Source organism: Mustela nivalis (genome assembly GCF_964662115.1).
Source record: "Mustela nivalis genome assembly, chromosome: 9".
NCBI classification, from domain to species: Eukaryota; Metazoa; Chordata; class Mammalia; order Carnivora; family Mustelidae; genus Mustela; species Mustela nivalis.
This window is the reverse complement of record NC_139028.1, coordinates 63,802,157-63,818,934: the sequence shown is the minus strand read 5'-3', so window position 1 is coordinate 63,818,934 and position 16,778 is coordinate 63,802,157. Positions and strand designations below refer to the sequence as shown.

At 35.3% G+C, this 16,778-nt stretch overlaps 1 protein-coding gene across 3 annotated transcripts in view; it reads right to left on the bottom strand.

Moving 5' to 3' along the window:
- FCHSD2 (FCH and double SH3 domains 2) overlaps positions 1-16,778 on the bottom strand; it is a 284,078-nt gene that overhangs the window by 224,502 nt on the left and 42,798 nt on the right. For all 3 annotated transcript variants that reach the window (XM_082749741.1, XM_082749740.1, XM_082749742.1), the window contains one exon: positions 13,141-13,186. In XM_082749741.1, the coding sequence (XP_082605867.1) occupies positions 13,141-13,186 (46 nt within the window). The remainder of the gene's footprint in view (positions 1-13,140; positions 13,187-16,778) is intronic.

Sequence of the window (16,778 nt, the reverse complement as noted above, 5' to 3'; positions counted from 1 at the left end):
TACCCTAACATCAGCAGCACCTCATTTACACAGTTATCAGTCCATGTTTAGGTATTCTTATTTTGACACAGCAAATTATATTTTATCCTATTATCCTCACAATCTTTACTAAAGGGTTCATTTTATAAACTAAGAGTATACACCCTCTTCAAAGATGACCACTAAAAGCCTAGCCCTAACTCCACAGGATAAAAGAGTTTTGGTTTTCTATGTTCCCTCTCAGGGGCAGTGAAGGAATACATTCTAGTCAGTTTCCCAGGAGAAATGATCAGCAATATGCCATACAACACCAGAGCCAAAGGGAGCCACAAGGATTATCTAAGACTCTGAGTGAAGATCATAAAATAAATTCATGCTTTCATGTATTGCCTACCCATCCCACTCAAAACATACATAAATGAGATTTTAAAAAAAATAAAAAGAGAAAACAAATAAGACAAGAATAGACATGAAATGAAGTAACTATCTCCCTATAGACCAGAAAAACGAACCCATGATCAGAGTTAAAGTCAGAAACACACTAGACTCTAGGTTAAAAAGAAGGAAACAGGAAGAGGATTCTGGGAAGATGATAGAGCTGAAAGTCTCAGGAACCTGTCTTCCCATCTCTAGGATAACTGTTATCCCAGAATCTGTCTGCTGTAACTATTTTGGAACTTTGGAGACTGTAGAATGATTGCAACTTCCAGAGGAAGACTTAGTAGAGTAAACTGTGGTTAATTTCAGTCAATTTCAGCTCTTAGCAGATTAGCAGTTAATTCATTCTCCAGACACAGGACAGGCAGCTGTGAATAAGTTCCTGGAGCATCTTGCACAGGGCTTGTGGAAACCAAGGTGGGCAAAAGGACCCTGGCCTCCAAATACGGGAAATATCTGTTATGATTGTTATTGCTGCTTCTGATCACAGAGGTGCAAAGAGGCAGGCAACCATTTTGTTGTACCTCCCCCAACTGTTGCAAGCCCCTCTAACTCTAGCTGAAATGACTTCTGGGAAATTTAAGGAACTAGCACCCTTTTCCTCATCTTCATTTTTTTGCTTTTTTACCTTTCTACCATGACTAGAACATGCATCTATCGGAAAGGAAAAATAAGAAAGTGATCGTGCATGCACAGGGAAAGGCTCAGGAAAACAAACAAACAAACAAACAAACTGGATAAGACCTTAAGTTTAAACCCTGAGGCTGATCCCTCAGCACAGAGAGTGCCTACAACAATCAAAAAATGAAAACAATATCAAAAACCCATCAAACCCTGGGTAAGGGGGAGAATTTGAGGTCCAGAGTTAACACATTATTAGCCTAAAATGTCTCATGTTCAACAAAAAAATCACAGGGCATACAAAGAAAGTATGGCTCATTCAAAGGAATAACTAAAGCAACAGAAGCTATCCCTAAAAAAGCACTTATAGCACATAAACTAGACAAAGACTTTAAAACAACTCTCTTAAAGATGCTCAAAGAACTAAAGGAAAATGTGGAGAATTTAAGAAAACAATGTGTAAACAAAATGTTATTGAGGAAAGGACACTAGAAGCAGTCTGAAGAAATAAAGAGCTCACTAAAGGTAAATAAAGAGCTCACTAAAGGTATTTATGTGGGCAATTACAAAAGACAATATTATTGTAATGATTGGTAACTATACTTTTTGTTACCTCCATGATTTAAAAAGACTTATACATTTAAAGAAAAAAACTATCAGCGTAATATGAAGTGTTAGTGTAACTTTTGTTTGTAACTCCAACTCTTGTTTTCTACATAATTTAAGAGACTAATACATTTTTTTAAATTACCAATTTATATTTTTGGGTACACAATGTATAAAGATGTCATTTTGGGATATCAACAAGTCAAAAGTGGGGGAATGGAGACTTAAAAGAGCAGTTTTTTCTGCTGCTAAAGTTAAGCTGGTATAGCCCGGCTAGCTCAGTCGGTAGAGCATGAGACTCTTAAAGTTAAGCTGGTATAAATTCAAATAAGTGTTGTAACTTTAGGATGCCAAATGTAATCTCCTAGGTAAGCACAAACACAATAGCTACAGAATATACAAGAAAGGAATTTAAACATTTCACTATAAAAAAAAAATGAACTGAAGAGAAGACAGCAATGCAGGAAATAAGGGAGGAAAAAGCTATATAAGGCACATAGAAAACAAAGAGCCCAATGACAGAAATAAGTCCCTCCTTATCAGTAATTAGTGAATGGATTAAACATGCCAATAAAAAAAAACAGAGATTGGCAGAATCGGTAAAAAATACATGATCCAACTATATGATGTCTACGCAAGACTTACTTGGAATCCAAAGACATAAATAGGCTGAAAGTCAAAAGATGAAAGATGATATCCCATGCATGGAGCAACCAAAAGAGAGTAGAGGTTGCCACACTAATATCACACAAAATACACTTCAAATCAAGAAAGGTCATGAGGGGGCACCTGGGTGGCTCAGTGGGTTAAAGCCTCTGCCTTCCGCTCAGTTCATGATCCCAGGGTCGGGGGATCTAGCCCCACATCGGGCTCTCTGCTCCTCAGGGAGCCTGCTTCCTCCTCTCTCTCTCTGCCTGCCTCTCTGCCCACTTGTGATCTCTGTCTGTCAAATAAATAAATAAAATCTTAAAAAAAAAAAAGGGTCATGAAACAAAGAGGACATCACACATTAGTAAAAGTTTCAACAGTGAGAATATAGAGTAATTATAAATGTTTATGTACCTTATGACAGACCATCAAAATATATGAAGCAATAACTGACAGAATTGAAGGGAAAACAAGACACTTCTACAATAATAAAGACCTCAGTAACCCACTCACAATAGTAAACAAAACAACCAGATAATATATAAGGAAATATATATTTAAGAAGGCTTAAACAACAAAACTAACAAGATCTAACAGACATAAACCTAACAGTATGCCCAACAATAACAGAATACACATTATTCTCAAGTGCAAACTGGATATTTTCCAAGATAAACCATACATTAGGGTCATAAATTAAGTCTCGATAGATTTTAAAAGATAGATATAATACAGAGTATCTTCTCTGTCAACAACAGGAAAAGTTAGAAATCAATAAAGAAGGAAAAGTGGAAAATCATGTAAGTGAAACAACACACTTTAAAACAACCCTAGCTCAAAGAAGAAATCACAAGGGAAACCAGAAACTACCTAGAGATCAATGAAAATGAAAACACAACATCCTAAACATTAGAGGACAGAGCAAAAGCAGTGCCAAAGGGAAAATTCATAGCTATAAATGCTTGTATTAAAAAAAACAAGAAAGATCTCAAATCAACAACCTAACTTCAGAACATAAGAAACTTGAAAAAGAAGAACAAACTAAACCCAAAGCTAGCAGAGGAAAGGAAATAAATATTAGAGCAGAGAGATACGTGAAATAGAGAACAGAAAAATAGAGGACATCAATGAAACTAAACGTTAGTTCTTCAAAAAGATCAACAAAACTGACAAACCTTAAACTAGATGGACTAAAGAAAAAAGAGAGAAAACTCTAATTACCAAAATCATAAGTATAACTGCGGATTCTACAGAAATAAAAAGAATTTTATGAGTGCTATGAACAACTGTTTGTCAACCAATTAGATAACCTAAATGAAATGGACAAATTCCTAGAAATATAAAACCTGCCAAGACTAAATCACGAATAGAAAATCTGAATAGAAGTATAACTAGTAAGAAAACTGAATCAGGAAGAGGAAGGAAGGAAGAAAAGAGAAAGGAAGGGAGGGAGGAAGAAAAAGCAAAATCCTGGACTTGATGGCTTCACTGGTGAATTTTACCAAGCCTTTAACAAAGAACTAATACCAATCCTTCCCAAACTTTTCCAAAAACATGAAGGGGAGGGAACACTTCCTAAGCCATTCTCTGAGGCCCAATACCCTGATACCAAAGCCAGACAAAGACAGAAACCTAAAGACCAACATCCTTTATGAAACCAATGCAAAAGCCTCAGAAAAATAGTAGCAAACAGAATTTTGTTTTTAAAACATTTAAAGCCAAGGGCACCTGGGTGGCTCAGTCAGGGTCATGAGATCAAGCCCTGTAGCTCTGCTCTGGGTGTGGAGCCTGCTTAGGATTCTCCCTCTCCCTCTCCCTCCCTTCACAATCCCCCTTCTCCCTCTCTCTGAAAAATAAATAAAATAAAATAAAATAAAACATTAAAAATCAAGCTGTATCAAATTTGAGAAAAAAAATCAGTCTGCTCTTCTCCCCAAATGTATTTCTTACCCATAGTTGCAAGATAAGAAACTAAAAAAAATAAAAATAAAAATTTAAAAATAAGAATCACCATAAACACAGAAAATAACCCTCAATCTTCTCTCAGGGTAGTTATCCTCATTGTTCTACAGGAAGAGCTTGGCAGAATGAAAAGTTCCAAGTGTGTAGTCTGCCATTTCAAAGAACCTTGCCAATGCTTCTATAATAGCAATGGCCAGAAAGCTAACTGCACACAGCTAAATTAAGTTACATTTTAAACCTCTATGCTGGTGAAATTTACCAAAAAAGAACCCCATCACATACACTAACTTCTGGGGTAGTATCCCAACTCCTCTTCATTAGTTTGTTTCTTGAAACAGTAAAAATAGCAAAAACTTTAGGGGCAACAGTGTGTCACAACAGGCTATTTGACAGGGTGTCCATATTTGCTCCATGTTTGTCCTCAAGCAAGGAGCCGCCCCTAAAGTCCACAATCTTTTCCTGCTCTTTCTCTCTAACCACAGTAACCTTTTGTATCCTTCTTTCACTGGCAGCATTCTGCCAAAGACTACAGGAAGTAAATTAATACACAGAACTTGCCCTTAGCAATTTCAGTTTTTGAGTACTGCAAATAATTTTACCAACACCTCAAGTGGTTTAGCTAACTACAGTCAAAAGCCAGATTTGATTTTACCCTAATATTTAAGGTTGTTTAGTGACTCTTACATGGCTTCTGTGTTTTCAGAGATTCATTTATTCTGTTTGTATAAATAGATATGTAACACATCTGTTATTTCTGGAGAATTACAAAGTGAATTTCAGAAACCATGCTTAAAAATAAAACATTAATACTCTTGTAGGAAATTGAAAGTAACAAGCATCTTGAAAAAGTGAAGGGCTCAAATCCCTTCAAGTATAATTAAGGTTATGCAATATTATTTTTTTTCTTCCAACATTCCCCTAAAACTATTTTACAAATCTACTTTTCATGTGCTTTAGGTACTGTTCTTCAGATTGCTATCATATGATCAATCCATTTGAACTATTTTCCTTTATGATACTTCTCTATTGGGATGGCTCCTCTGTACCCTCTCTAAATTTCACAATAATACTCAACTTTTTTGGCCAATCAATCCTTTGCATAGAGGATGACAACATTACACTATTAATAATAATTCTATAAAGATCATCTCAGTGTCTTTGAAGGAAAAGAAGTTAATATATTTAATTGGAAGATAACACAACCATAGAGTGTAAGCCCTCTATGTGCTAGAACTTTTCCTTCTCTTTTGGGCAGTGCCATAATACCTAGAAGAGCGCTCAATAAATATATCTCAACACATGGAAACTGGTATATCTCAAAATAAACTTCTAACTTAAAAACAGTATTTTATTAAATAATTAAATGTGGTAATCAATCCTTCTAGAGCACAAATTTTCACTCATCTTATGGTCTAACTAAGGAAACACCAACATTCACAAGACTGAGCTCCCAACAGAGGTGAATCACCAGGCTAAAATATTAAAAAGGAACCAAAACACAACCACCATATTTTTAAAAGCTGTTTTAACACTGCAAAACTGATAGAGGAGATTAAGTGTTCATATAAATTACAATTCCATTTCTAAGGTATTTAGATACTCTTGGCTACTTAGATGATGTACCAATGACAAATAATAGCAAAAGCTATAGAACTTCCCAAAAGGAAGTTTATAATAGTGTCATTACCAAACATGACTATTAGACAGTTGGTACAAAGATGTTTCACGTTCTTTCAATTTAACAACTTGCAGACTCTCTAAAGGAAATTCCCACCATAAGACCAAATGCTCTAATTTTCAGTTGATTTTTAAATGTGCTGAAATGTAACAGTTAAGAATATATATTGGCTTTTATAATAGTGCTTGATCTCAAATGTTTAAGTTAAAATTAAATTCTCAGATTTTGCTCTTTCTCCAGTTCTGCTTTGTCAAAATTCTAACATAATAAAATTTAACACTTTTTTAGAGCACCAGCAATACATGACATAGCAAAAAAATACATAGTTTGAGACAATTAGATAAATGATTTTTAAAATTTACTATCACTATTATAGATTCAATCAGGCCTGAAAATTGGCAATATCAGTGATGTATTCTAATCCATCCAAGTCATCAGAACAAACGATAAAATCTTATTAGACCCAACATCAACTACATAGTATTTCTGCTCATATTTAATAGAAATCTAATCATGAAGGGAAAAAATGAAAAATTCCAAATACAAAATGCATTCTACAATACAAATGACCAGACCTATCAAAAAAAATCAATGCCAGGAAAAACAAAAAAGGTGGAGGAAACATTCTAAATAAAATCAAGAGACATTATCCACCAAATGCAATGTGCAAACCTTAATTGGATCTTGGGGAAACAACTTATAGAGATTTCAGGAATAAATGAGGAAATATGAATGTAAACTACATATTAGATATTACAGAATCATTACTCATGATCTTGGGTGTGATAATGACATTATAATTATTTGGGGAAATGTTCTTTTTCTTAGAAGATGCAAAGTGAAGTATGTAGAAGAGAAGTACGATGATTGCAGCTTACTTTCAAACAGAATAGCTTAGAAAAAAATGTATATTGACATAATATTAATATACCAAAATGTTAATAACTGGTTAAGACAGAGGCAATTAATAGTATTCCTTTTGTTTAAGTACTATTCTTCAGTGTATTATCCTTCCAACGTATCTGAAGATTTGCAATTTTTCCAAATAAAGAATTAAAGGAAAAAATGTCAGTAGGTCAGTAAGTTTCTTCATATTTTTTTAAAGACTTTATTTATTTGAGACAGAGAGAACGCACACATGCACACGCAAACAAGTGGAGGGAAGACAGTGGGAGAAGCAGCAAACTCCCCACCCAGCCAGGAACCAGACAATTCCAAGATCCTGAGATCAGGACCCAAGCTAAAGTCAGAGGCTTAACTGGCGAACTTCCCAGGTACCCCTCTCCACATTTCAATTCAATTCATTAAAAAATTCCAAACTCTAAAGTTGGTTAACACAATGAAAATTTCATTTCTTATAGCTTAAAGTAATAACTTAAATGATTCTTGTTATGGATACATTTTAGATAACTTGGATTATAAAGCAAATTTCGATAAAGCTGATCCTACTGCATGGGTTTCTATTATTAAATCTGAATTACTGTTGCATTTTTTAAGGCTTAAAAAAATTTTTAAAGACTTTAAGTGATAGTTTTTCAAAAAATTCTGGCATAATAAAAACAGTTATGTAGTTATCCTAATGAAACAGAAGATGTTCTCACAGTGGGAGGATTTTTATAATGCTTCCCCAAAGGCAAGAAAATTCTCCCACTACTTTACTTCATACTATTTCCCAGACACATAAGACTATACAAAGGTCCACAAATTTAATTAATCACTCTCTTTCTACTAGGGAAATCCATTATCTAACAAAGCTAGGTTCCAACAATTTACAGAAATAAGTAAAACTAAGACACTGAATACAACAAAGACCATCATATACAGGTACACATACATTGAAAAACAATTTCATATTCATTAGTGTATCTGACAAGCCTGAAAAGAAGAGAGGGGAGAATGGTCATCATTCTCCTCTCAAAAATGATGTAAAAATGAAGGTCAGAGAAGTCAAGTAATTTTCTTATTATCATCAGTTCGATGTATTTCAGACAGAACATTCCTGCCTTTGAATTAGTATCCCATTTCTTGTCCATAAAATGAAAAATATGTAATCAGTGGCTATAGTAATAAATACAAATAAAGCAATTAGATATCTACTCCCATATACCCCCAAAATACCAAAAGACTACAGTCCAATATGAATATATCATATATAAGTAATATTAGGAATATTTTATTTTGCAACATATTCCTCAGTCTGTGAAAGAAAAAGAGCCATTAGGAATATCCTTTCTTAATGTCCCCTCCCACATTTCAACTTTCTTTAAAGAATGAAACCTCTACATAACCTGGAAAAAAAAAGAGCATAGCTAATCAATTCTATTAAGATACATATTTTTAAAAACATTTTAAAATCTCTGAAATCAGGGCATAGCTAACCATTGACAACATCTCACAACTGCAGTTGTGAGATCAGCATGTAAGAGAAGCTAATGGTTGTTCTGTTCCCTTGAGAAGACAACTGCAACTCATATATTTCTAACAACAAACATGTAAAAATCCCAAGTGTTGTCTAAAAACCTTCCCTGACACTGTCTGCTAAGATCAAGACACTTCTGGTATGAAAACCTAGAGAATGGTATCAGGAAAGGGGAAAAATTCCTGGAGACAATGCTGGAATATTCTGTTAAGAAATGCTATGCTACGGGTGCCTGGGTGGCTCAGCGGGTTAAGCCTCTGCCTTCGGCCCAGTTCATGATCTTAAAGTCCTGGGATCATGTCCCACATCAGGCTCTCTGCCCAGCAGGGAGCCTGCTTCCTCCTCTCTCTCTCTGCCTGCCTCTCTCCCCACTTGTGATCTCTGTCAAATAAATAAATAAAATCTTAAAAACAAAAAAAAAAAGAAACGCTACACTACTAATATACTAAGATGTACAGAGGTAATCTAGTATGGAAAAGTAAGCAGCAATAATCGCACCTCGGATAAACCTCATTGGCTACGATACTGCCACTGCGCAAAGCTGGAAAAGTAAGTAAATTAATGGCTCTGGATCTAAAAGTTATTCAGAACAGTCAGACTTTAAGTAGGAAGACATTTTAGAAATACCTTTATCAATTTATTATATTTCCCCTTTAAGGTATGGCCAAGAAATAGATATTTTAAAATATCACTTCTAATTAATGCTGAAAGAGTTCTTTCAAAAACTGTAAGCAGATGATAAAGAGAGCACAGTGTCACACGGAGTTTAACTTGCAATTTTTTTAAAGATTTTATTTCTTTCTTTGACAGACAAAGATCACAAGCAGGCAGAGAGGCAGGCAGCCAGGGATGGGGGCGGGGGGAGCAGACTCCCTGCTGAGCAGAGGGGCTGGATCCCAGGACCCTGGGATCATGACCTGAGCTGAAGGCAGAGGCTTAACCCACTGAGCCACCCAGGCGCCCCTTAACTGGAATTTTTTGTTGTTAGAACAAAAATACCAAATTTTTCCTAAAAACTAGGCCCCAAAATATGTATAACTATATCATCTAATAGTAGCAATAACACAAAATAGACACTTTCATATACTGCCACTAGAAACATAAATAACTTTTTTTTTAAGACTTTATTTGACAGAGAGAGATCACAAGTAGGCAGAGAGGTAAAGAGAGAGGGAGGAGGAAGCAGGCTCCCTGCCTAGCAGAAAGCCCGATGCAGGACTCGATCCCAGGACCCCAAGATCATGACCTGAGCCAAAGGCAGAGGCTTAACCCACTGAGCCACTCAGGCAGCCCCAAAAATAACTTATTTATTTTTTTTACAGTACATTCATTAAGACTACTAATGCCTTAAAATTATACATAACTTCTGACCCAGCAATTTCACTTATAAGAACTGGTGGAAGGAAATAATCAGAGATGAATGTAAAGCAGTTCAACCTAAAAAATAATTTAAATAGTCCAACTGTCCTCTCTGACCACATCCCATCACCAATGAGGGTAGGTACTGAGATAGCAAATGCAAATAATAAGTCTGACGTCATCTAGCAAAATCCACAGCTAGAATGTCAGTCTTTGAGGGGTATCTCTACTACCGATAAAAAGTAAAAACATGGGGCGCCTGGGTGGCTCAGTGGGTTAGGCCGCTGCCTTCGGCTCAGGTCATGATCTCAGAATCCTGGGAGTTGAGTCCCACATCGGGCTCTCTGCTCAGCAGGGAGCCTGCTTCCTCCTCTCTCTCTGCCTGCCTCTCTGCCTGCCTCTCTGCCTACTTGTGATCTCTGTCAAATAAATAAATAAAATCTTTAAAAAAAATAAAAAAACAAAAGTAAAAACACTGGTGAGGGAGTTAAAAAAGTGTAGAGATAGCTTTGTCTATATCATCAAGAAATAAATTGAAAAAAAAATTTTTTTTTAAGATTTTATTTATTTATTTGACAGAGAGAAATCACAAGTAGATGGAGAGGCAGGCAGAGAGAGAGAGAGGGAAGCAGTCTCCCTGCTGAGCAGCGAGCCCGATGCGGGACACGATCCCAGGGCCCTGAGATCATGACCCGAGCCGAAGGCAGCGGCTTAACCCACTGAGCCACCCAGGCGCCCCAATAAATTGAAAAATTAATTGGAAAAATATTGAAGAGTAAGAAGAACTGAGAAAAATCACCTAAGAAGTAAATATGAAAAGAAAAAAAAAGAACAATCAGCACACTGACTCTCCAAATGACTTCTCCCAAGCAGAGAGAGACACTGAAACACTTTCATGTCTGAATATTATTATTCTATGAAATTTTAAAATATACATTAGGTATCTTACACAGTTTATACATTATTATATAGAATTGTATAACAAAACCAGGTATAATTTACTTAAAAGACATTTAAAGAAGTTTTTCAAGAATAAATTAGACTGCTCTGTAAAATGCAATTCCACTATACTATATACCTATGTATACAGAAAAATACATATGTCAACACACAAATAACACAAATATATGCTATGAATACACAAACACACACAAAAACATACATATATGCACTTAACAGAACAAGAGACAGAAGTCTAAATATATCATTTAGAGTTAGAAAAATAACAAAGGCGCCAAAATAGTGCTGAATTACAATGGAAAGAGTAGGCCAAAAGGAATGGCTTAGGAAACTAATTTCTTATTTATTATACAAAATAATCTAGCAATAATGTCTAGAATTGATAAATCATGAATCAGTTATAAGCACATTATTTAAAGATATGGAAATGATCACCAGGAGAACCAAAATAGTCATCTACTTTTAATCTTTTCTCTGAGGATGGTGATTGTGATTGAGACAAAGGACTGCTAATTTTCATGCAATTTAATGTACTGTCTTTTATTTTTAATAATCAGCCTATCTTGTTTATTTGATTATTAAAACTTTAAATCGTGTTCCAGACAAATATACAAAAATTTTCATTTCATATAAATTTTAAGGGCAGATCACATACTTTGGTCTCAGTGGAAACATCTATTAAAGGCACAATAACTGCCCTATTTTACAGGTCTGTTGAGAGGATTACACCAGATAATGCATATAAAATAAACAGAAGAACATTAAAGAAATTGTATGAAAAAAAAATCAGCAAAATGCCTAGTACAAGGATTCAATAAATTTTGGCTATCATTACTAGTACTTATTAAATTTGCATAGAATAAGGTTCAACACTAATTATTAAAACTGACACTAATTCAGGGACGCCTGGGTGGCTCAGTGGGTTAAGCCTCTGCCTTTGGCTCAGGTCATGATCCCAGGGTCCTGGGATCAAGCCCCGCATCGGGCTCTCTGCTGAGCAAGGAGCCTGCTTCCCTTCCTCTCTCTCTGCCTGCCTCTCTGCCTGCTTGTGATCTCTGTCTGTCAAATAAATAAATAAAATCTTAAAAAAAAAAAACCTGACACTAATTAATTATGTAAAGTACCTGATTTAAAAGCACTCAATAACTAATGGCCGAATTAATGAGTCTATCTTTCAAGAAATAATCATCTTCTAAGATTACCAAATAAAATACAGTTACCTTGTTAACCACAGTGAAATCAGAATAAAACTAAAATCAAAACCTGACATTTATAATTTTGGGAGTGGAAAGACATCAATTTTAGAATTCTGTTCCACATAGAAAGTAACTGCTTACAAGGGCCAAAATTTCCAAATCATGTCAAACTGTTTTTATACAAGGAAAGGTAGTTATTAATTCTTTACAAATCTACAAAATGATATACCAACATAATTTTTTCTTGGCATATTTAGCTACCTGGGAGCAAATAAAATTCTAATTAAAATAAAAGAAGGAGGAGCGCCTGTGGCTCAGTGGGTTAAAGTCAATGCCTTCAGCTCAGGTCATGATCCCAGAGTCCTGGGATCGAGCCCCACATCGGGCTCTCTGCTCAGCAGAAGCCTGCTTCCTCCTCTCTGCTCTCTGCCTGCCTCTCTGCCTACTTGTGATCTCTGTCTGTCAAATAAATAAATAAAATCTTTTTTAAAAAGAAAAGAAAAGAAGGAAATGCTTAAATTTCCCTAGAAATAGCACTATGCCATCCACAGAAAGTACATCATTCTCTACCAACAGGGACCTAAACAGAAATAAATGCCTAACTGGATAAAATAAAATTAACCTTCCATAAGACTGTAAAGAATAGGATACATCAGAGAATGAATATACAGATAACCCCTGTACAATGTGGGGATTAGGAGTGCCAACCCCCAATGTAGTCAGCAATCTACATACAACTTTGATTCACAAAAATGGAACTACTAAAACCCTACTGTTGACCAGAAGACTTACTGATAACATACGTAGCCAATAACACACATTTTGTATATATATTATATACAGTATTTTTACAAAAAACTAACCTAAAAAATGTTAGTAACAAAACTGAGGAAGAAGATATACATTCATAAAATGGTACATAAATTTATTGGGGGGAAAAAAATCCCATGTATAGGCAGAACCAGGCAGTTCAAATCCATTTTGTTCAAGGGTCAAGTATATATACTCATAAAATGTATGCATTATTACTTACACTTGCAAATACTTAAAAATTCTATAATTATTATCTCCAAAGGCTCATAACCTTCATAAGGAGGCACTTAACTCCTTGTCTAGAGATTCAAATGAAGTAAAAAGGAGGATCAAAGTGAGATAGCCAGAAATTTTTTTTAAAAAGGATGCAGGGATAACAAAGTTTCTCTCCAACAACCACATCTGCCTTTAAGCCAAAGAAGAGGTATACCTAGAATGGTCACCTCAATTTCCAAGCTTACCTGTGCATACTCTCTTTCAATGGCAGCTTTCTTCTGACTGAATGTCCTAAAAACACAAATAAAAATTCATTACCAGAAGTAAATCAAAAATTTTATGTAAATTTATCAACCCACCCTCAGATACTACCTGATCAACTGTTGTATTTCAGGGAAAATACAACATATTATTCATTTATGTTCCTAGGAGTACTGCTGACAAAAGACTCTAGAGTCAGAAAATCAAATCAAACATTCAAATACTGCCTCTACCATGTACTAGTTGTATGACCTTGGTCAAGTCACTTGACTGCTCTGTGCCTCAGAATGGGGATAGTAACAGTATCCACATCACAGGGATAGTGTAAAATTTACTTAATTAAAATACATTAAGTGCTCAAACCGTTTCTAACACACAGTAAAAGCTATATATGTACTTTTATGACAAGGACTAATGCATAGTAGGCACTAAAAATGTTTACTGAACTTAACCAGTGTAGAGGGAACTACAGAAAACAAAGTAAAAATTGAATTTGGGGGGCACCACAAATTTGGAGGGCTGCCTCAGTTGGTAAAGCATGTAACTCTTGATCTCAGGGTTTTAAGTTCAAGCCCCATGCTGGGTACAGATAACTTAAAAAATAAAATCTTAAAAAAAATAATAAATCAGGGGTGCCTGAGTGGCACAGTCAGTTACACGCCTGATTATTCGTTTTGGCTAAAGTGGTAATCTCAGGGTCATGATATCAAGCCCCTCCATTGGACTCCATGCTCAGTGCACAGTCTGCTTAAGACTGTCTCTCATTCTGCCCTTCCCCACCATGTGTTCTCTTTCTCTCGCTCCCTCGCTCTCTCTAAAATAAATGAAACTTTTCAAAAAGAAGAAAATCACGTTTTGATCAGCTTAGCAACATGAAGAACAGTCAAATCAATTCCTTCATTCTAGTCCTTTGTAGCAAGAGTTACAAAACAAAGTACAAGGACACTAAATGTGGTATAATGGATGTACCCTTTCCATACATGTATTATATTTGACAGATTCTATTGTAACACTTTTCACATTTTAACATTTATGATATTGGGATTCACCTTTTAGTAATGATTAGCAGTATTTTCTTTTACTTCAATAGTACATGAAATAACAGTACACCTTATAAACCATAGGCAAGGTAGTCAGTGAAATATGTTAATACTGACAATTTACCTTGAATAGTTTGAGCTTAAGACTTTTCTGTTAGGGGCCAGATATCTGTATTCTTAAAAGCACTTCACCAAGGCAAAAATATCAGAGTAAAAAGTGAAAAATATAAAGAAAAGGATGGGATTTGCAGGGAAAAAAGACAATTTAAGCCAAAACTTCCACTTTAACAGTTATTTAAATTTATCAACGTGTCTATTCATTTCTTATATAAGAAAAACAACTATTTAAGATCTCACTACATTTGTTTTTAGTGAATAACTGTTACATAGCCTTAAAAAGGAAGGAAATACTGACATATATGCTATAACAAGGATGAACCTTAACGACATTACATTTAATGAAGTCAGTCACAAAAAGGCAAATACTCTAGGATTCCATTTATATGAGGAGTAGTCAAAATCATATACAGGGGCGCCTGGGTGGTTCAGTGGGTTAAAGCCTCTGTGTTCAGCTCAGATCGTGATCCCAGGGTCCTGGGATCGAGCCCCGCATCGGGCTCTCTACTCAATGGGGAGCCTCCTTCCCCCTCTCTCTCCACCTGCCTCTCTGCCTACTTGTGATCTCTGTCTGTCAAATAAATAAATAAGATCTAAAAAAAAAAAAAAAATCATATAGACAGAAAGAATGGAAGTTTCGAGGGGCTGGAAGGAGAGCATCAGAGGAGTCATTACTTAACCAGTATAGTTTCAGTTTTACAAGTTGAGGAGTTCTGAAGATGGATGATGGTGAAAGTTGGAGAACAATATGAAGTACTTAATACCACTAAACTGTACACTTAAAAATGGCTAAGATAGTACATTTTATGCCATACATATTTTACTATAGTAAAAAGGTGGAAAAAAATATAGCATAGCTTTTCCTTAATGGGTACTGTACTTTTTAAAGCATTTAACACAGTTCTTTAAAATATAGTAAGTCAGATGCCTGGGTGACTCAGTTAAGCGACTGCCTTCAGCTCAGGTCAAGTCCCACATCAGGCTCCCTGCTCAGCAGGGAGTCTGCTTCTCCTTCTGACCCTCTCCCCTCTCATGCTCTCTCTCACTCTCTCAAACAAATAAATAAAATATTTTTAATAAATAAATAAATATAATACAGTGTGTCTACTGTCCTTAAAGCACACAAACTATATATTATATACACATATATAAATACACTGTATGCATTTATATACTGTTTTATATAACACACACATCAAAATAGTCATTAAGTTTTCTCTGGGTAGTGGGATTACAGGCTTTCAACTTCCTTCTTTTGCTTTTGTTTCCACTGTTTTCTGATGTTTTAGTAAGAATATCTATCATGTTTGAAAAAAATGTCCTCATTTTTATTTCTTTATTTTTATTTTTTAATAAACATATAATGTATTTTTATCCCCAGGGGTACAGGTCTGTGAATTGCCAGGTTTACACACTTCACAACACTCACCATAGCACATACCCTCCCCAATGTCCATAACCCCACCCCCCTCTCCCCAACCACCCTCCCCCCAGCAACCCTCAGTTTGTTTTGTGAGATTAAGAGTCACTTATGGTTTGTCTCCCTCCCGATCCCATCTTGTTTCATTTATTCTTTTCCTACCCACTTAACCCCGCATGTTGCATCTCCACTTCCTCATATCAGGGAGATCATATGATAGTTGTCTTTCTCCGATTGAAATGTTCTCATTTTTAAATAAATGCACACATATAAACACATGCATACACCTTTATGTACTCATGTTGTTTTACTAAAATTGTACCAGAAATCATTATGACTAGTACTACCAAATATACGATCTTCCCACCTACCATAAATACCCAAGCAAAAATGAACCAGCTTGGGGCACCTGGGTGGCTCAGTGGGTCAAAGCCTCTGCCTTTGGCTCAGGTCATGATCCCAGGGTCCTGGGATTGAGCCCCACATCAGGCTCTCTGCTCAGCAGGGAGCCTGCTTCCTGCCCCATCTCTGCCTGCTTCTCTGCCTACTTGTGATCTCTGTCTGTCAAAAAAATAAATAAAATTTTAAAAAAATAAAATAAAATAAAATGAACTAGCTTATACTTTCCCCATTAAAAAATCTGAAAACTTACCCATATTTGGAAGGAGGCAGAATTTTTTAATATTTTACAAAACATGAAAGCAAATATTTAACCTCTTAGTAGTACTTATTTAGTGTTTAGTGTTTATTTATTTAGCTTGAAAGCTTATATGTAAATCATCCTGAAATAAGGATATTCAAGTGAAGTCACCAAGAAAATAGGAACTCTCTTACTCTGAACATGCATATCAACTAATTTTAAACCTCTCAGTGGAATTTTTAGTTGTTATGACACAATTACATGTCTACTAAGTAATTTTCTGTTCTAACGAAAGAAAACAAACCCAAGTTGACAACTATTCAAAATCAACATCATTAATATTAGAAATCTATTTATTATAATTCACAGTCAAGAGAGCAGAACAACAACAAAAAAAATTCTCAT